The following is a 21,380-nucleotide window of genomic DNA, read 5'->3' as shown; positions in this document are numbered from 1 at the left end:
AGAGGATTTAATTCTTAAGATGAAGAAAACAAATCTGATAGCTTCAGCACTCCAGGTTTGTTGTTAAATTATATAAAGGCTTGAGTGCTGCCATGGAGTTACATCAAAGATGAAATAAAGATAATTAAACTCTGCTAACCAGATAACTTCAGGAGTAGCCCTGGAGATTTTGCACCCTTTTCCTTCTCTAACAGCTATGGAATCTGCAAGGTCTCTTTTTAATGTATGTATTTGTCCAAGTTATGTGGTTTTAGTTTCGCATGAAACTTAGTGTTTGGCTTTAGGAGCTGGTAATTTTCATTACATGCAATATAACAAAAAGCTGCATGTAGTTGCAATGCCATAAATAAAGGCGGCGGAAAGATGATAGTCAAAATCCCTGTAGCTAAATCTCTTAAGTGTACAGATTGAGTAAGGGACATGAACAGAAACCATGCTAAAGAATCCCTGGTTTGCTCTTCTGAAACTTTTTAGTATTTTCTTTTGTGAAAAGAGTAGCTGAATAAAGATTTGGTTCTGTGAAAAAGGAAACAGGGATATTACTATGTTTTCTGCTGGTAAAGTGAACTTTCGGAGTCCAAGTGTTCTGTGGTTTATTTTATATTGGACAGGTTCAGAGGAACTGTAAAAATAAAACATTTTTCATCCAAAATAATATTTTTGCAACACTTTTTATAAAACTACATTGCTAATGATATTTGTGATTCTATCATGTCAGTGGACTACTGCTCCTGGAATTATGGTATATACAATTTGTTCTTTATCAGTACATGAAATGTAGGTGTTACTACTAACTGCAGTATCTGTTGCTATCATTATAAGACATTATAGGTGTACATATAAAGCTAATGGTACTCAGTGCACTAGAAGAGAAGGGTCTTTAATATTCTTAACATTTTTAAAGATGTAATTATGAAATTAGGATGTTTATATCTGACTTGGCACTGAAATGTCAAGGGCAAGACTCACTGGCTACTTTGAGAAGTTTACTTCTCCTTTAGATGGTATTTAAAACACAGTCATATGAGTTTTAATTAGGTATGATATTAAAAAGTGTTTAAATCTTGTATTCTGCAATTGAGGGAAAAGAGATCATTTCAATCATAAAAGGGTATCTTTCTCAAAGGAATTAATGTGGGCTATGTAGCTATCTGCAAGCCAACTAGAATTCCTAGTTCTATGTTGTCAAAAGATTGATACACTTGACTAATTAGAAAGCCAGTTGGGACTGGTGCCAATCATCTGTAGCAGCTTGTGAAAGCCGATTTAAAGGTCCCTTAGGAAGTGTTAATATTGAACAGTATTTGTGACTCTTGTACTGTCATGGTAGCAATGTTGTATACAGCTCTCCAAGGTAATTTAAAAGATTTCTCAAATACTGCATGGTGGACTCTCATTTCCTAATCTTCCCATCATAGACACTTGGACAATGTTACTAAGCGTATGGGTACTGGTAATTGCATAACTTACCTGCATAACTTGATAGAAGTTGTCACAGTCAGCTGCTGATATAGGTATCAGAAACCAGAATTTGGAGCTTACTGGAGCTGTACGACTTTGAAAACCATGCTTTCTACATGCTCTGGGTGCAAAGATTGTTAAGTATGAATGCTTTCATTTGCAGTGGTTAGCCTGTTTCAATATATCAATGTATACAGGACAACTATTAGAGGAGTTTTTTAATTCAAGTTTCAATCTACTAACATTTATTCTTCTAGTACTGTTTTGGATGTCAATGGAAACACAAATCTATACTCTGTGACTACCAGATTATTTCGGATAAAAGTGAAAAAAAGATAGTGCACATAAATGTTACAGCTTTACTGCAAGAAGTTATGAGTCTGCAATATTTGTGGGTTTTTTTGTTTTTTTTTTAATTTATTTGATGAACCTTTTTATAGTAACCAGGGATTTTGTAGTGAAAATTGTTAAGTTTTTGAATTTACTGTGAAATCTGTAGTAGTCTTGGACAGGCTTAAGAGGAAATAAATTATATGCTGAAATAGCATTGACATTTTCCTTCTGTTAGTCCTACTTCCTAAAACAAAATTTATGAACTCTTTTCCATAGACATTAATGGTATCATTTTAGTGACTGTGATACTATTTAATCTTTTTTTGAACTACTATTACCAAAATGCTTGTAAGCTTTCCTCTAGTATTCATGTTCCTTACTAATGGCTTGGCTCAAAATTTCATCAGGCATCATGTTGGTTTGAAACTATTCACTGACTATATTTATTCCAGACATTAGTATTTTAGAGAATTGCATGACATCAGATGGAGAAAGTTAAAAAACCAACAACCCCCCCCCCCCACCAAACCAACATGGAAAAAAAAAAACAAACACACGAAATCTGAACCAAAACAATACCAAAAACAAACAAAAAAAAAGCAAATAAAAACCCAAAGCTGAACAAACAAACAAGTAGGAAGCTGAAGACATAATCTGAGTGATTTTTTATAAGGTATATTCCAAGTCATACTAATAGGTGTGATAGTCCATTAGTCACAAGACAGCAAACTTCAGCATAATAAAGCATGTTATAGCAAACACTAAGCAAAATGATAAAACATTGTGTATTTCAGTCTTTATGTTTATTCTATTCCTGCCATAAGTATAAATGTTAGGCAAAATCATGATGCTTTTGCTAATTTTTGCTTATTTGGTTTTGTGTATAGCACTTTGTCTAAGGTTGAAAACTAGTCTGGTAGTACAGAGTAGAGAGAAAAGAGAAGATTAAGGGTTACTGTTTCCTGGATAAAAAGCTGGCTGGATGGCTGAGCCCAAAGAGCGGTGGTGAGTAGTTACATCCAGATGATGGCTGCCCATGAGTAACCCTCCATAGGGCTCAGTGTTGGGCCCTGTCCTGTTTAGTATCTTTGTCAATGATCTGGATGAGGGAATTGAGTGCCCCTTCAGTTTGCAGATGACACCAAGATGGGTGACAAGTATTGATTGCTGGAGGACAGAAAGGCTCTGCAGAGGCATCTGAACAGGCTGAATCAGTGGGCTGAGGCCAGTTGTATGGTATTCATCTAGGCCCTCTGGTGGGTCCTAGATGTGGGTCATAATAATCCCCTGCCACGCTACAAGCTGGGAGCAGAGTGACTGGAAAGCTGCCCAGTGGAAAAGGCCCAGGGGGGTGTTGATTGACAGCAGCTGAAAGTGAGCCAGTCTGTGTGCTCAGGTGGCCAAGAAGGCTACTGGCATCCTGGTTTGTATCAGCAGTAGTATGGCCAGCAGGACCGGGGCAGTGACTGTCCCCATGTACTTGACATTTTGTTATATGCACCAGGTAGTTTGGATCCTGATTTACATATTCACTGCTAGCAATGACTGCTGACTCCATCCAAGATGTGTGTTGACCTAGAGAGTTTTGCCAGTGGAATATAATGAGATTTCTATAATGGAATTCTTAATTCCTCCATAGAGATTTTTTGTTGCATAGTTAATCCCTTGAGTTCTGTTCAGTGTTCTCCCATGCATACATCCAATGGGGAAACAAGGTTCAAGAATGTAACACTTTTTGATATGTTTATTTAAGAAGTAAAAGGAGAGTGTTTAATACTTGCATTTGGTTACCATCTCAGATAACAGTCATAATTCTTTTGGGGGTTATTATACACCTGTGTCTATTGTTAGGCATTATAAGCATGTAATTCGACAAGTAGAATTTTCCTGAACTACATCAATTATTTAATATTGGCCAGAGGTTATTAAATGTGAACAGAAAATGGCTTTTGATTTAAACTACTTATGGATATCACTGCATCCTATCCAGTCCAATACTGTTCGCTCCACTCCTCACTGAGAAACAATTTCAACTTTTTATCACAATAACTGAATGATCTTTTGTCAAATGTAACAAATCATATAAGGGACAGCTCTTGAAAGCTGGCATGAGAGTGATTATTTGCAGTTGTAGATGAGTACTGAAATGAAAGTATGAGTGAAATGACATTTCACTTAAATCTATGCTTGACTCTGTATAGAGAAAGAATAATATGAAATGAGTGGAAAAGAATTTGGTCTAGTTCAGTCGCTAGAAGACTAAATCTGTTGTGGTTAATTGCAAGAGAGCAATTTCTAAATATTGAAGCACTGGTCAAAGTTTGAAATTAATAGTTTTAACAATACTATAGGTATCCATTATTATTGTTCTTTGTTGGTGTTATTCTTTATGCTTTGATATTGCTATGGTAACCAAGAGGGTTCCTTCTTTTTCCTTTACAGAAGGTGAGGAGACGGGAGTGATGGATAGCCTGCTGGAGGCCTTGCAGTCAGGTGCGGCTTTTCGAGACCGAAGGAAAAGGACACCAAGGTCTAAAGGTGAATATTCTGTTTTAGATCTTATTTTCCAGAGAAAGTTAAAAGCATGGGTCCAGTCCTCTAGAATTTAGATACTGTCAGGTTTAATTCTTTTGTGCAATGACAGTTTTCAGGGATGTTCAGACTGTTGCTTATGTCAGTAAGACTGGAAATTAATGTACTGAACTTACTGTACTCAGACCATTATGACAAGACTTCTCAATACAGCCAAATTTACTTTAAATTTTTAGGGTTTATAGTTGTATGGGGAAGTGAAAGTTATTTTGCTCCATACGTTTGTCTGAGTCAAATTATTTCTCTGGTATATAACTGTTGTTTATGCTAAGAAATACCTAACTCCTAATTCATAATTCCTAAGCTTCTGCTTTGTAATGTTGTAATGCTCTAGTAGCTTTCAAACAGGTGTTTTATTTCTATTGTTTCTTTGCTTTTGCAGACGTACCACAAAATCTCAGTCCAACCACACAACGTCCCGTGCTGAAAGCTTGTAACCATGGTAATGAACCACATTCACGAATTGCATGCACTTCTTAGCTTAGCTTATATAGTTGATCTGTGCTTTCAGGACTGCTGTGATTATTCAGTATTGTACATTAGTGGAGTACTAAAGCATATTGGAGCTTGCTTTTTAAGAATCGTCTGAATATTGCATCCTGAAACTATACTAACTCTGCAAAGCTCTTGTATTTTTTGTGAGATTTTTATTTATTTAAATTTTGATTATGTTTTTAAATTGTAGTACTTTTATAATCCTTAAGAATTATTACGCAAGTTTTTTAGAGTTTTTGGAACTGTAACAGAAAGCAGAGATTGCGTTGTTTCAAGTGTTGCTAAGTGCCTATTATACCAAATCTGTGAACTTTTGACATTTATTCTGTGTTTCTTTGTCTTGGTTTTCTTGGTGCTATAGCTGGAATGGTTTAAGCTATTGTTTATCAGTATAATTCAAAAGGAGTGTTGTCTCAACAAAGTTATAGTAAATGTTTTCATTTTATTTCAGTTATTCATAAACTACTGAACTATCTCACTGTAATCAGTAAGATTGTAAGAAAAGTTACACTGCAGGTGTGGGTGCCTGATAGCTTTGTTAGATAATCTGCAGAATATTACTATATTTGCTGTGTTTTAATTAAGCTTGAGTTCAGAGTGCTCATGACTAGTAATCTCAGGAAAAAGTTTATATCTATAGTCCTTCTGTTAAAGAGAAATTATAATAATGGGGGAAAAAATCTTCTTTCTTAGTTTTTAAAGCAGATTGCACTATTTTTTGATATTTAAATGCACTGCAGGTTTTATAAAGCAGATGTCATAAAATTGATTATATTAATTATACCTTGTTTAAGTGTTTATTTCACTAAGTGTAGCAAAACTCCCCCCTCAAACCTGTTGAATTTGGCATATATAGACAAACTTGAAGAAAACAAGCTGAAAGGACAGTTTGTAGATAATTACAGAAATTGGATCAAAAAATAATCAAGTATATTTGACAGATACTTGTCTAGCACATAACATATTGATATTTGAATAATGACTATAGACCACATCTGAATTTATCCTTTAAGTGTTTCTGCTTGTAAGGGCAGTCATATTGAAATACTGCATCTTATCAGCACATTCCATCTAGGTAACTGTTTGTGGACAGACTGTAGGTTCCAGTTTTCAAACTTAATTGCCTTTGGTCAAACATCATGGCCATGTTTCAGCTTAAAAAACAAAACAAAAAAACACTCACAATCGCCAAAATTTTAATGCTGAAAAATCTTAGTCTAAACCATGCAAAGATTTGCATATCAGGTGGATATAATTTGATGCTAAAGTTTGAAGTTCAGAAGTCTGACTTGGAGAGAAGAGTAAAAGTAAACTCTTGGAATTGTTGTTGTTGTTGTTATCAAAGACAGTTTTTCTACAGAGCATTTTGAGGCAGTCTAATTCTAACACATTTTAAAATTAATTCATTGTTTCTTTCAGTTGTCTTGTTAGCTCAGAAACAGGCTAGTACAGATCTGAGCTTCCTTTTAAGGAATTCATTAGCATGTTTTTGATTTGTTGACACTTGTCACAATGTCTGTGTGTTATATCCTCCTATCTGGAGCCAAATAGAGCACTAAACCTGGTGTAGATCATGGTGAGTTCAAAACCTTTATTTCATTTTTAGTAGAAAGATATGGTCATTTAGGTTACATACTGTCTAGAATGAATTCTAGACCCTGAGTGTCAAAGTCAAATTTTGAATAATAACTTTAATGAAGTTAATGTGGTCAGTCAAGATAGGAATTATAATGATTAAGGTTCTTTAATTTTCTGTTTCTGAGTTCAACAATGTATAATGTTAGTATTGTTCTTTTTATCATTTTTTCTTGCACTTTATATCTGATATATAGATATATGCTCAATAGCCTGTTCTTTCTATCTATATGTGTATAATAAGTGATGAATGCTGTATGTAGTGGTCTGTTACATGTACATACCATATGAGCAAAAAGTCTGTGACTTCAGCCCACCTCAGAAAAACCGGGATATTTTATTAGACAGAAGTATGGGCTTGGTCATTCCTAATTTGCTAATTTTTTTTTCCATCTTCAAAAGGATGCCAAATTTTATATCATGGGAAAAAAAACCACTGTCTTACTGTAATGCTAAAATATGTGGAGATTGCTGAAAGTTCTTTAGTAGCAATTCAAACACTTTCCGTGTTTGCTTCTGTACTGATTTTGGCTGTTTGGGTTAACTGGTAACTGGTTTGGTTACTGTTTATTCTGCTGAGACTGACAGATTTACTTATTGTAGATATATTTTATTAATGCACACTGCAGATTAATAGCTATGATTCATCATACAGTCAAAAATAATTACAAGCCATGACTTCAAATATCTGTCCTGAATCCTTAAGAGTGTAGTAATCTCTGTTGGGCAGATGCCATCAAGTTTTAACTAATCTCTTCTGTTTCAAAACATAACCATCCAAATTAATAAAATCTAGTTTAGTAATTATGATTAAAGATATTTCTCTTTAAAAAGTGGAAACCAAATCAGATCAAAGCATAAATAGTGTTATAACCCCAAGCTGGCAATTAAATACCTTGCAGCCATACACTCTGTCTTCCCTGGTGGGATGGAAAAAGATAAAGCTCATGGGTTGAGAAAAGAACAGTGCAATAATTAAAATAGGTTAATAATAATAATTATTATAATAATAAGAAGAAGAATATAGGGAGAGAGAAGGAGGAGGAGTAAAAAGTAGAGGGAGCGAGAGGAATGAAACACAAGAGAATCGAATAACACACAATACAATTTCTCACCCCTGTGGACCAATGCTGAGCCAGTCTCTTCCTAGCAATCAGCATCTCCTGATCAACTTCCTCAGTTTGCATGCTGAGCCTGATGCCTTATGGTATGGAGCATCCCTTTGGCCATTTTGGGTCAGCTGTCCCAGCTATGATCCCCCCAGTTTATTGTGCCCTTGCCCACTGAGCAGGGCACATGCAGAGCCTGTGAGCATCCCAGAGCACGGGAACCTGAAAATTCCTTGACTTACAGTAAGCACTGATGAGCAACAACTAGAACATTGGTGTGTTATCAACATCCTTCATAACCTCAATTCAAAACAGAGCAGTGTACCAGCTACTAAGAAGAAAATTAACTCTATCCTGCATAAACACAGGACAGGAAGCTGGTTCCATGTCTCATATGGTAAGACAAGGGAGAAAAATACAGCCTGAATGCACACTTTCTCCATAGCTGTCATATGAATGAAAGCAGGAAGGAAACTTTTCTAACCATTGCCAGTGCCACCCTCAGTACAATGCTACACAAGGAATCAAACGAGCATTTGCTCTTCAGGCTTAGCCAAACCCTGTAAAACAAACTAATACAGAGGAGCAAGCCAATGCTGCTCAGGTGTAGAACTGAGAACTGAAATTGTTTCCTTTAACTGAATAGACTGCTTAAGAAAAAAAAAAAGAGCAATAATAAATTTAGTGAAATGATAACTATTGTGTAAACCATTTTTCTTTTCATGATCTGTTGAGCTCCCCTGAAAGCTCTGGCAGTGTTTAGCTGGTACTGCTAATTAAAAGGGAGTACTCATTCTCATGCCACATTCCATGGTAGCCGAATGTGTGTTATTTTCAATCCTACTGCATTCTTCTGTTATTGAACAGATTGCCTCTTTCTAGCATTATATGTGTTTAAAAAAAGATTGGATGTGGCACTCGGTGCCATGGTTTAGTTGGGGTGTTAGGGCATGGGTTGGACTCGATGAGCTTGAAGATCTCTTCCAACCTAGTGATTCTGTGATATGTAGGTTTTGTCAAGATTAAATCTGCTCTATTTTGTTGACCAGAATTACCAGTTGTATTTCTAATGTTTGTGGCAAGGCCCATCAAGTTACAGTATTTCTTGTGGAGAAAAATTCCTGCTGCATAACTAACAGAAATAAGATACATTGCTAAATCTTGGAAGTGTTTTAATGCCTTAAGAATGCAAGTAATATATACTAAATTTTAGTGGATATAGATACAGTTAGTATATTTTGTTCCCGTTCATAGTATTTTTTATTTTTAAATTGCCTACTATGTGCAAAACTACCTGTTAATGTTACAGCTGGGTTTAACTGCAGGGACCATGGACTGCAGTCAATGTTGTGGAATATGCTTTTGCTGCAATTCCAGTTCAGAGCATTGTTTGAAATAAGCAAAGTTTTGGTATAGTTTTAGTGGTGTGCTTAGGATTCCATAGCATCTAACAGAGGAGCTCTTTATTTAGGAAGCAGCAGAAAGCACTTAATTTTCAGTGATCAGGATTTTGCACATTAAAAGATCGTTTCAAGCAGCAATTAGCTATGGCTGATCTGAGTTTATCAATTATTTACAAGAGTCAAGGCATAAAGGCATATTTGCAGCTTGTATGCTTATTTCAAGCTCCTGAGGTCCAGATACATGGAGCAGCATATCCAAGGCAGGACAGAGCCCACTGCAGCACAGAAAGCTGCATTATTCACTGAGTTTTTGGTCAGGTTTTGCAGCCTGCATCAAGTTCTCTGCTGCTATGGCTACACATTTATTTGCAGTAGCATTAACCAAGCTAATGCTACCTGAATTGCATGAATACAAATTTGAGATGCAGCTTGGATTGCATATAAACACATACCTCAAATGCATCAGAAAGAGTTTATCTTTACAAGCAGATCATATTAATAATGCTGTGAGAAAATAAAAGCTATAATGAAATGCAAGCAAAAAAATACAGATAGCTTTTCGAGACTGCAGAGGTTGAAAGGAAATCTTTCTGTCATAATCAGTAATTACATTGTGGACTACATTTCTAAAGGTGACAAAAAGGTCTTGTTTCTGTATTGAGATCAAAATTCCATGGTAAGAGATGGTTGTAATTGTTGTAGCTGTTTGTTCATAAGTCTATACACAATAGAATAATTTTCATGTCATGTGTAGTCTGAAGCATTTTAAAGACTTCTGTTAAATAAAACCCTTATGTAGTAATGCCATTCTGTCCCAATTAAGCCTAAGGAAACGCTCTTTTCATGTCTTTTGGGTTATTTTCATCTCGTATTTATAATAGAACTATTATCTGATATTCATATTAATGTCTCTGCTACCTTATTTTTTGACAAGCAAAGCTGACAGTGAGCTCAAGCTCATCATACTGATTCAAACAGTGTGACTACGTAGAGGTCATTTTTGTTTCCCTATTGTATGTGACAGCAATCTATGATTGGCATTTCAACCTAATTTTTCCTTAAGTCTGTGTATATTGCTGTCTTTTCCTCATCTGTATGTACTGAACATTAGGAAGTACCTAACAGTGAAGGAGCTACCCATGAAGATAGCTTTCTTCCCAAAACATGTTAGCAGTAAAGGCAGCCTCTTGAGCATTAACAGTCCTTCACAGTAGATTCTGATTTCAAGGCACTGTGCATGTTTAGCTGCGTGATCACAAAACATCAGTACTTCTGGTGGAGAATTTTTTGTTAAGCTTTGTGAAGTTTTACTCAAGAGACAAGTTTCCTCAGTAGAAGACATGGAATAACTGTAGCACTCTTATGAAAGGAAAACATTTCATAGGATTTCTATTAAAAATGGTTCTCAGTTGTTGCCATTTTAAGAACAAACCTTCTCTTCAATATTGACTTCATAGGTCAAGTGAAATTGCTGCTTATTCCAACAGAAATAATTCCCCTGGAACCATGTACACTTTTTTATAATAGCTTATAATTTGTTTTCTTAGACAATACAGCAGAGTTCAAAGAAACTGACCATAAAAGTCAATTTTGTATGTGTGGAAAGAAAAAATAATATCCAGACAAGGAAAGTGAATTTACACATTTTTATTTCTTTCTTTAGAACTATTTCTGTATTGCCACAGTTGCAAACACATACCATCACAAAAATATCCCTGAAGAATTTTCATTCCAAAATATCTAGGAAAAAGATTAATTTTGATGCAGAGTTCTTAGCAGCCTCTCACGCTCATAAATTAATGTTAGAATGAAGTTTCCAACTCAGAAGGGATGGCAGCCAGCAAGAAGAGTTTAGAATGAAAAATGAGAAAATTATTTTTTCAGGCCTTTTCTAACAAAATGTTCTTTCAAATAGACTGACATCAAGAGGTATAAACCACTCATTTATTTAATCATGTATTTATTTTTAAAATGCTGAATGCAGAAAATGGTTGAAGACTCTGTAAAGAGTGGAAAAGGGTACTTAAAATTAGTAGTAATTGCATATTACTGTGAAAATACTGATCTAGACAGAAAAAAAATGCAATCTTGCCCTCAGTATAAGCTAAACACACACTAGAAACTAGTATTTAGAAAGGTGAGGAGGAACTGTACTCCTATAAAAAATGTCCTGTCTATTTAGTTAAAGTCCTATGAGATTTCCCTTATCAACACTCCTAAGTGAGGTTGCACATATATCCTTCACCCTGTATCTTATCATATAGTGTTATATCTGAACATAATGCAGACAAAAAAGAGAGCCCAAACTTTTTCAGAGTAAAAATTTTAAGTACCACCTTGAGACAAGGTGGACCTTAAAAAGGGTTTTTTTTCTCCAGGGGTTCGACAACTTCATTCCTGAAATGCAACCCCTTGAAGCTGTCAGATTAGACATTCAGAAGAGCTAATTGCTTTTGTAAATATTTTGCCAGTGTTCATTGGTATTAGTTGAATAAGATCACGGCTCTCAAGGGAGGCAAGGACACGTTCTGCAAGATAACAGTAGCAAAGAGGTGACATTTGAAAGCAGTGACACTGTATATTCCATAATTGCACATACAGTAAATGTCAGCTTCATAATCGCCTAGGTAGGTAACCAGATTTCCAAAAGCTACAGCAGGCAAGTTATATATTCAAAGCAGTTGGCTGAAAATTTATCAGTTGAAAATCTTAAAACTACAAAGGGAGCTGTAAATTGCCAGAAATTTACCCATATTTGTATTTTCATTTTTAGTCAAACAGAACTTCCCATTGAAAGACAATTGCCAAGTTTATATGTGTAGCAAAGAGATTCTGTCACTTATCAGAGCACTTTTCATATTTGTTAAACAAGATTTTAGATATAAATTTACCAGTCTGTTTCACTTCTGCTTTTTGAATGTTAAGAACAAGTAGTATCTAAACTCCTGCCTCATTCTTCAGGGGCTTTTAGAAATTTGATCTGAATAATAGATATGCTGAACAACAGCCATAAAGCTCTTTATATTGTTGGGTTTTAAAAGTAGCTAGATAGATACACACACATATATATTTCTTAAAGAGGTTAGCTTTCATAAAGAAATCACAAATAAACCACAAGTGAAATATTAGGTAGGAAGTTTTCATCATAAAGACATTAAAAATGTGTTTTCTCAGGTTAAAGACTTCGCTGGGGACAAAATCTGAGATACTAACAAAGTATGGTTCCTGACCTGAGTCTGTTCTGTGACTCCAGTGATGACTGGTTAATGCAACATTGTTTAGTCAGTTGGAATTCAAAAAATTTAGAGAAAGCACAAAATATTATTCATAAAATTTTTCAAGCACTTTTCTTAAGTCATCTTTTTTTGCCTTGTAAGTGAATCTCTTCCATTATTGTTCTGGGATTTTTTCCCCCTTTGGGAGAATTCAGTTTCATTTATTTTCCTAAGTGGTTGCTGTAACATAACAAAAATGTTGTCTAGAAGAAATACTGGAGTTATGTTTCTGCCTGACTTTTTTCATTATAACAAATCCTCTGAAAATGTGCACACATGCAGAGAAAACAAGGGTTATCTTCAACTTCTTCCTTTTGTTGGGGTGGGAACACTTGGAAGATTTACTTTCAAGATTTTGAACACTCTAAAGGGAAATTGGCAGTTCAGTTGTATCAGAATTAGTGCTTGTGCCTGTAAGTTGCTTGATAAATACAGTATCTTCTTTGTTTTGTTCATAAAATAGATGAGCCTTGTGTATTTCCACCATACGTGCCTAGGGCAATATCTGCATCAATCACCCAGCAAAATAATCTGAAGCCTCAGAAGGCATTTTGGTGGCTCAAATCTGGAGACCATGAGTGATAAAGGAAGGAAATATAGGGGTCAAATGCAGCTCTTGCCTGAATGGCAGGAGGAAAGATGATAGCCAGGCTTGCGCTGAATGATCTGGAAGAGTGTGAGCAGGTTGGTCTGCAAATCGTCTTTTCTTACATTGAGGTAGGTTACAAATCCCAGATGGGAAGCTGCAGTTTAAGTAATTTCAGGAAAGAATATTTGGATTTTGGAAGATAGTGGGTTAATCAGTCTATTCCCTTTCAGCATACACTGTGAAGTAGTTTGGCTCTTATCCTTGGCATGGTAATATTTTGATTAAAAAAATAGCCAATAACTTTTTAAAGCAAAATTATTTTAACCAAACAGAAAACCTATGTGAAGTCTATGCAATTTCCCAGAAGAATTTAGAGTATTTGGGGATTAATCTGCTTTTGAAAATAAGGTAATATTAAATAAAATCACCAAATGTAATTATACATTGTATAATATAATATTGTGTATAATAATAATATTGTGTAATTATACATTGTACAGTAAAAAAACAACCAAAATCAGAAAATGCCAACCTTCTACAAAGCTATAAAAGCAGCAGAAGCCTTTATGTATTAACAGGTTTTATTCTGATCACTTCTCCAGAGCCTAGAGAACACAATGAGAAGATCACCACCTTTAAGACTTCTTTCTCTTTCTCTGGCAATATGTATCTGTAGTAACTGAAACTTTCATTAGCCCTACATTTCAGCTAATTCTGGCAGGAATTTCTTCTGTTGTTAAAAATTTTAGTTACCAAGCGAAAATACCAGGAAAACTTAGGTGCCAAAGTTAAGCTGGGTAATGAAAGCTCTCACTCAGCTGTGTTTAACCCTGGTTCATCAAGATTTATTGTTCCCTCAAGGAGAGGATTTAAACCTTGCTTTCTGTATCCCTGGAAATTTCCCTGCTGTTCATTAGCCTCTTTGCTCACAGAGTGCCACTATAAATAACACGTTAGTTCTTACTACTTGGAGGATAACTAGTGTATACTTCTTTCTTTGAGAGACTGTAACTGTCTAGCTTGTAGCATAGTCTTTCTGTTCCAATAGTTTGTCATGATGTCTTGAAAAGAAGACTTTGTAATGGTGAAGTATTTTATTTCATGGGGGAAAGAGTTTTTATCATGCTTTTTTTTGTCTCCTGATGCTATCTAACTTCATATACCAGAGAAATGTTACTTGACCCTATAAGCTTGCCCATATTTGCCCTGTGTTTAAAAAAATTCAAAGACTGTGATTTGGAAAACTAAGAGTGAATTTTTTTCTACACTATTCAAACTTGCAGTTTTTTGATTTTCTCCCTCCTTGTAGCATAGCAAAATGATAAAATAAGAAATTGAAAAGATAACATCAGGACTACTTAGTGTCATAAACAGGGAAATGGAATGAAATCTCAGCAGATTTTCAGCACTGGCAAATAATTATTCCAGAGGTTTTTATTTTTATCTGTTTTCCTAGGCTTTAAGCCTGTTTCCTTGCATTTGAAAAGATATGAGTGTACATGGTACATTATAATACAGTGCACATAAAAGTACTTGAATTATCTCTAGACAGTCTACTTTGTGTACTTAAGGCAGGATAGCTTTTAGGTCAGGAACAAATTTGGATATCACAGCCCAGTTTGGGGGTTTCAGATGATATTTGGGGATCTGTGTACTACACCTAATCGAGCTATGCAGTTTCAGAAACATGTCCAAGAATGTGGCAGGAATCCTTAACATCCATCCACATCCATTATGAGTATTTGAATCAGTAGACTCACTAAAATTTCTTATTTATAGTGGCACTCCATGAGCAGAGGGGCTAATGAACAGCAGGGAAATTTCCAGGGATACAGAAAGCAAGGTTTAAATCCTCTCCTTGAGGGAACAATAAATCTTGATGAACCAGGGTTAAACACAGCTGAGTGAGAGCTTTCATTACCCAGCTTAACTTTGGCACCTAAGTTTTCCTGGTATTTTCGCTTGGTAACTAAAATTTTTAACAACAGAAGAAATTCCTGCCAGAATTAGCTGAAATGTAGGGCTAATGAAAGTTTCAGTTACTACAGATACATATTGCCAGAGAAAGAGAAAGAAGTCTTAAAGGTGGTGATCTTCTCATTGTGTTCTCTAGGCTCTGGAGAAGTGATCAGAATAAAACCTGTTAATACATAAAGGCTTCTGCTGCTTTTATAGCTTTGTAGAAGGTTGGCATTTTCTGATTTTGGTTGTTTTTTACTGTAGTCATAATTACATTTGGTGATTTTATTTAATATTACGTTATTTTCAAAAGCAGAGATTAATCCCCAAATACTCTAAATTCCTTGCCAAAATTTCTTTCTTTTCAGTGCATAAGGACAGAAACATTTATCTGAGGACATATTCTTATTTCACTGAATGCATTGTATTTCTGCCATTACCAAAGAAGGGAGACTGCCTATATATTTTTTTCTTCCTATGATCTGAAATGTAAATATCTCATTTGATCCATATTTTCTAAGAGAAAGTGAACGTTAAGGAGTCTAATCTCTCACTCTAACATCAGTAGCTCAAGAGCTGTCTGAGTCAATCCAATGCTTCAAAATCTGCTGATTAACTCATATGAACACAGTGTCAAATTAGGCAATTAGGCAGAGGGAGGATCTTGTGGAGGCATTATTGCAGTTTGGTCAGTATTTATAAAGTGAGGTAACATTAAATGACAGCTATGTCAAAATAAATGCTACAAGCTCATAGAGTGCCCCATCCTTTCCCTCTATCCTAATATTTTATTTTGTTTTGTTTTGTTTTGTTTGTTTGTTTGTTTTTTGTGGTGGTGAGTGGAAATTGGCTTTGGTTTTGGGTTGCTTGGATTTTTATGGAATCATTAAGGTTGAAAAAGACCTCCATCATCAAGTTTAACCTTTGATTGAACACCACCATGTCAACTAAACAACAGCACTGAATGGCACATTGAGTCATTTCTCGAACACTACCAAATATGGTGACCCTTCCACCTCCCTGGGTAGCCCATGTCATAGCCTTGCCACCCATTCAGTGAAGAAATTCTTCCTGTGTCCAACCTGAAGCTACCTTTGTGCAACTTGAGGCTTCTTGGCCTGTTGCTGATTGCCTGGGAAAAGAGACCAACCTCCACCTTGCTACAGCGTTCTTTCAAGTAGTTGTAGAGAGTGATAAGGTCTATCCAGAGCCTCCTTTTTCCCAGGATAAGGAACTGCAGCTCCATTGCCCTTCTCCGGACACATTCCAGCACCTCAATCTCCTTCATGTAATGAGAAGCCCATAAACAGAGGACTTGGGTGCCTCACCAGTGCTGAGTACAGGGGGACAGTCACTGCCCTGGTCCTGCTGATGCAGGTCCAGGATGCCATTGCCATCAGGTCCTGCTGATCACCATTGCTGATGCAGTCCAGGATGTCATTGGCCTTCTTGGCCACCTGGGCACACGCTGGGTCATGTTCAGTTGCTGTCAACCAGCACCCCCAGGGCCTTTTCCACTGGGCAGCTTTCCAGCCACTCTGCCCCCAGCCTGTAGTGCTGCAAGGGATTGGTGTTACCCAATGCAGGACCCACCGGTTGGCCTTGTTGAACCTCTTACAATTGGCCTCAGTCCATTAATCCAGCCTGTCCATGTCCTTCTGCAGAAACTTCCTGGCTTCCAGCAGATCAGCACTGCCACCCAGCTCAGTGTCATCTGCAAACTGACTGAGGGTGCACTTAGTACCCTCATGCAGATCATCAGTAAGGATTTTAAACAGGACTGGTCCAAGTGCTGAGCCCTGGGGAACACAGCTAGCAACTGGCTACCAACTGGGTTTAGTTCCTTTCTCCACCATTCTCTGAGCCTGGCCATCCAGGCAGGGTTTCACCCAGCAAAGAGTGCACTCTCTCTAATCCATGGCCTGTGAGCCTCTCTGGGAGAATGGTGTAGGAGACAGTGTTGAAGGTTTTACTGAAGTCTGTGTAGACTACATCCACAGCCTTTCATCAGTCACCAGGGTCATGAAAGGAGATCAGTTCAGTCAAGCAAGACATGCCTTTCCTAAACTCATATTGACTGGTCTTGATGCCCTGGTTGTCCTGCATATGCCATGTGATGGCACTCTAGATAATCTGTTCTATAACCTTCCCCAGCAATGAGGTCAAGCTGCCAGGCCTGTATTTTACAGGATCCTCCTTCCTATCCTTCTGGTAGGTGGGTGAAATTTGTCACAATTTGCATTGTTTGGTTCTTAAACTGAGATCTCCAGGCTCTCTTTACAGACATCTACAATTGCACTGAAAGGTAGAATCAAAGCACTAAACACATAGAGTGCTTCATAATGTTAATTGCTCTGGGAAATCAAGTATTAAGCATTTTTAACTGACCTCCAAAATTAATATATGTATTTAATCTCTTGAAGAGATAAAATACCTCATCAATAGATGCACAGTTTAGGGTGTTTAGGCTCCTCATAGTGGCTAGAGAGAGACACATACTCATCCTACACAGGATTTAGTCTGTATAAATTGTCAATAGTCAATGAGTTCACGCCTCCAATTTAAAGTGCTTGAGGCTGAGAGACCTAATAAGGGTTGTTCATGTTTAAGTTCTTTGTCTCTATGTATAATAGAGTTAATAAAACAGGACACAGCACAGTTAATACTGCAGATGAAACAATAGCTTGAATAGCTGCTCTTTAAGTTCGTATTCTGTCCTAGGCAATGAATAGTACTGGCTTCTGTGGGACAAAAAAAAACTAACTCTCTTACATGCATACAAACAAAATTTGCATTAAATTTGGATAGCTAACTTAGTTATGCTTCCAAATTCTAGTATTTTGGTACTCGTCTCTTTTCCTTTACTATAGAGTATGCTTGTGTAATTTGTGTTCTACTGCTAGTGCAATAATAATATTTTTTAATCTACTTATGCTTTATTTAACTAGCTGGATTAAAAGTAAATAGATCAGCAGTGTGGCTTTAAGTTACGCAGCCTTCCTGGAATGCAGAGTGGGTTCTTAATTTCAGCATAAAGAGTAAATAAGGATTGATGCGTAGGTAGCTGCAAACTCCGTTTCAGCCATTCAGCACAGAATAAAAAGTACTTTGCTCTCAGGTAATCCCTAGTTTTATAATTGTACTGTAGATGGTAGTCTTCCCCTTTCTCTAAGAAATATAAAATCATTTTAATTCTGTGTGATCCATCATCAGGCAACTACTCAAAAAAGTAACATTCTTAAATGCTCTCACATGTCCAGTAGCAAAAATAAATGAAGGGCAGAGTGCATTAAGGGATTTCCAGTTGTGTCTCACAGGGCAGAGGAAACTGCTGTGAGAGAGCTCCTGGGATAGCTCCTACTCTTGCTGCCTTTAGCAATAGCTTCCTGACTAATCAGTCTCCGAGCTTACCCCAGTGCTTTAAGTCTGTTCTTTCTCTGTTGCCAGCTGCTGACTGAAAACAGGACACAGCCAATTACTCTCCGCTGAGCTTACCCAGTCTCTGTTTATCCACCTAACAGCAGTTGCTCTGAGATCATTTTATTGAAAACTTGTTATGTAGCGAGATCTGCTATTATAAAATCTTGTATTTGTTTCACTGGGGTCAAAAATACAGGAATCTTACAGTCTAAGAATGGATTATATTATTGGGAATAGTTGCTTCTTATGGGACAGAAAACAAAGCCTGCTGAAGTGGAATTAATTTCTTCCTTTTCCACATTCCAATACCTGTCAAATAAAAAAGGGGCTATCTTTAATATTAGAAGTTAAAAAATAAACTGTTAATGACTTTTTAGTTGCAGATACTACTAGCTATATCCTAATTTTTATCCTGTTTTCCTAATTTTGATTTGGTTTTTGATCATCCTTTGCAGATCTTTTTTCTTCCTTTCTATTCACATCAGTAACCATATGAATGATACCTAATGATAGTTTTTCTTGTCCCCGACCACATCTTGTAGCATCCTTATTCTAACCCATCTTCCTTACTCATACTTGTAGTGGTTCCTCTACAGAACCACTTAGCTCTAGTGTATAAAACATTTTATTCCTATTTCAGTCTGTAACTGCAGATTTAGCCTAATAAAAAGGGCATTTTTGACCTGTACCAATAAACTATAAAATGCACTGTGGTCTAAAAATTAGAATATTACTTATTATAGAAGTATTTTACTCTCACATTAGTAATAAAGCTTTAGTGAAATTGTGCATGTTGAAGGAACTAAGCAACCAGAAAGGTTGCAAAGGATCTCCAGCTGATGTTTTCTGGGAAAGCTGTAGTAACACAAAATATGCTTTTATCATTTTTCTAGTAACTGAAAGTCCAAAGAGATGCATTAAAAAAAATATGTCCAAACTACTTAAAGCTAAATGAGAGATAGGTCAGCAATAACTTAAAGTAATGTGCTGTCCAAGAGCCATAAAATATTTTTGCATTAAATAGCCATACATTTTGCGTCCTTTTCAAGATCTGAGGAAAACGTGGTGGGTGAGATTCTGACATCATACACAGACCTCCCATCATAAACTGGGTGTCACTCAGCATCTGGTTTTACTCAGCTATTGCTACAAGATGCACTTCAAGATTTGCTAGCTCTGGGGTTGCACCATACAGTCAAACAAGATTTTCTTCATATGTACTTCTACAATGCCAGTGCATTGGAGTAGTTGCGGGGTGTTTTTTCTTATACTTAGTACCTCTTTGCTTTAATTTAGCCCATTTGAAACAAGTCACCAAACAAACAGGCATTGCTTCTTATTTTTAGTTTAAAAATCTTTATACCCTTTAGCCTGCATTGACATAAAGAAAGTTATTTCAATGTTTGAATTACAGTAATACATTTCTGCAAGTGATAAGAAAACTTGCTTGGTCAAGAACACCTTTTTAAAAAGTACTAACTGCATTTCATATGGAAATAAAGTTTGACTAAAATTAATCTACTGGGATCTGGCTTTTTCAAAGCTAAACTAAGCAAATTAGGAAGAACAAGGAAAATATGAGAAATGGGAAAGCTCTTCTTAAGCTGCCAGTGTATATGCCAGTAAAGAGTGTGCACTCCACTGTATTATGTTCTTGGCTTCAATTGCAGATTTCAACCTTAAGTTTTTTTTAGTTATTTATGCAGAATTCTCTTTGAATCAAATTGTCCACCTTCAAAAACTAAGCTGAGTGCAATTAAATTTTATGATCTGTTAGTGTTCTTGGAATGTGGTGAGCAAGCTAGTGGAGAAGTCTACTTCAAGGTGCTTTGTATCTGGAAAACAGTGCTGCAGCATTGCTGTCCTCAACAAGATTTTCAGATTTTGGAGCTAATGATATACTTTGTACACTTACATGAGGTATACTGATGAGAAAAATATATTGCCCTTGAATGTTTCCTTCTGAGGAAGCATAATACTTCTCTGCAGTATTAAGTTCTGCTACATATCTTTAGGACGAAAAGAGCTTGGTAGTTTTCACACTGCATAATACTGAAAGTATAATAATTGGTATTTCCATGTCTTTTAACATGCTCATATTTGTTGTATCCCAGACATTAAATTTGAGATTTGAGCTTATGCCATTTTCAGTACATATTGAAATCCTTCCTCTGTTTGAAATACTTTAACAGATGTACTTTAACCTGTTATCTTTGAGGAGTTACTTAACTTTGAGGTATATGAGCAGTGGTGGATTTGATGTTTTGTTCTTAAACTTGCCTAGAAGTGGATATGTGGAATTGAACAAATTCACCCAAGAAAGCTGAAATATCTTTCAATTTACTCAGTAAATCAGTCCAGGCTTATTAAGTCAGACTAAGAATAGAACTTCTATCAGCTAAACTTTCCTCTGGGATTTATGATTGGAGTGCATATAATAACTCATTACTGATCAATGCACGAGAGATGCTCTGTTGTAATATGTATTCATGGGAAGTATCTGTACTCGTTTTCCATTTTACATTTTTGTAAATAAAATCCCATTAATTATTAACAAAATTGAGTCAACCTTGAAACTCCCTGGATCACGGTGCATCAATCAAACAGAAGCAGTGATTTTACTGGGATCTTTATTTTTTTTCAAAATAGGTTTCCAATTAATATTACTTATTTCTTCCTTGTTGGCAAATTACATTTTCAGCAGTGTAAGGAAACAAGAAATACTGCGGTCTAGCCAATATAATTTGTTAAACCAAATTAATCCTTAAAGCAATTTAATAAGACTTCATCCAAAGCAACAACAAGATAATATAAAAATTACCCAGGTGCCATTACAGACATTTTTGATAAAAAATTTCATATTTTTTCATCACAATTGGAGTTTACCTAATAGTTTAATTTCTAATACAACAGAAACAATTGCAACTAGAACTTGGGTCAGAGGTCTCCTAGTTTAAAGAAGTATTTATAGGTTTTTCTTGTTAATTTTTAGAAATTATTTCATTTGTGATCATTCTTTTGGTGCTTTTGAATATGAAGAGAAACATGAAAATAAATTGTTTCACACAAACAGTGGTGGTAGAAATTAGATTGTGTTTCATCTTCTGAG

General features: G+C 36.0%; 1 protein-coding gene across 1 annotated transcript in view; it reads left to right on the top strand.

Moving 5' to 3' along the window:
- Positions 1 to 21,380, top strand: part of DIAPH3 (diaphanous related formin 3) — a 203,592-nt gene that overhangs the window by 141,981 nt on the left and 40,231 nt on the right. Inside the window, exons 26-27 of the mRNA XM_062514786.1 lie at positions 4,237 to 4,332; positions 4,769 to 4,828. Coding sequence (XP_062370770.1) covers positions 4,237 to 4,332; positions 4,769 to 4,828 — 156 coding nt within the window. The remainder of the gene's footprint in view (positions 1 to 4,236; positions 4,333 to 4,768; positions 4,829 to 21,380) is intronic.

Source organism: Cinclus cinclus, chromosome 2 (genome assembly GCF_963662255.1).
Source record: "Cinclus cinclus chromosome 2, bCinCin1.1, whole genome shotgun sequence".
Taxonomy (NCBI): domain Eukaryota; kingdom Metazoa; phylum Chordata; class Aves; order Passeriformes; family Cinclidae; genus Cinclus; species Cinclus cinclus.
Note: the sequence above shows the minus strand (reverse complement) of the source record. Positions and strands in the feature narration are given on the sequence as shown.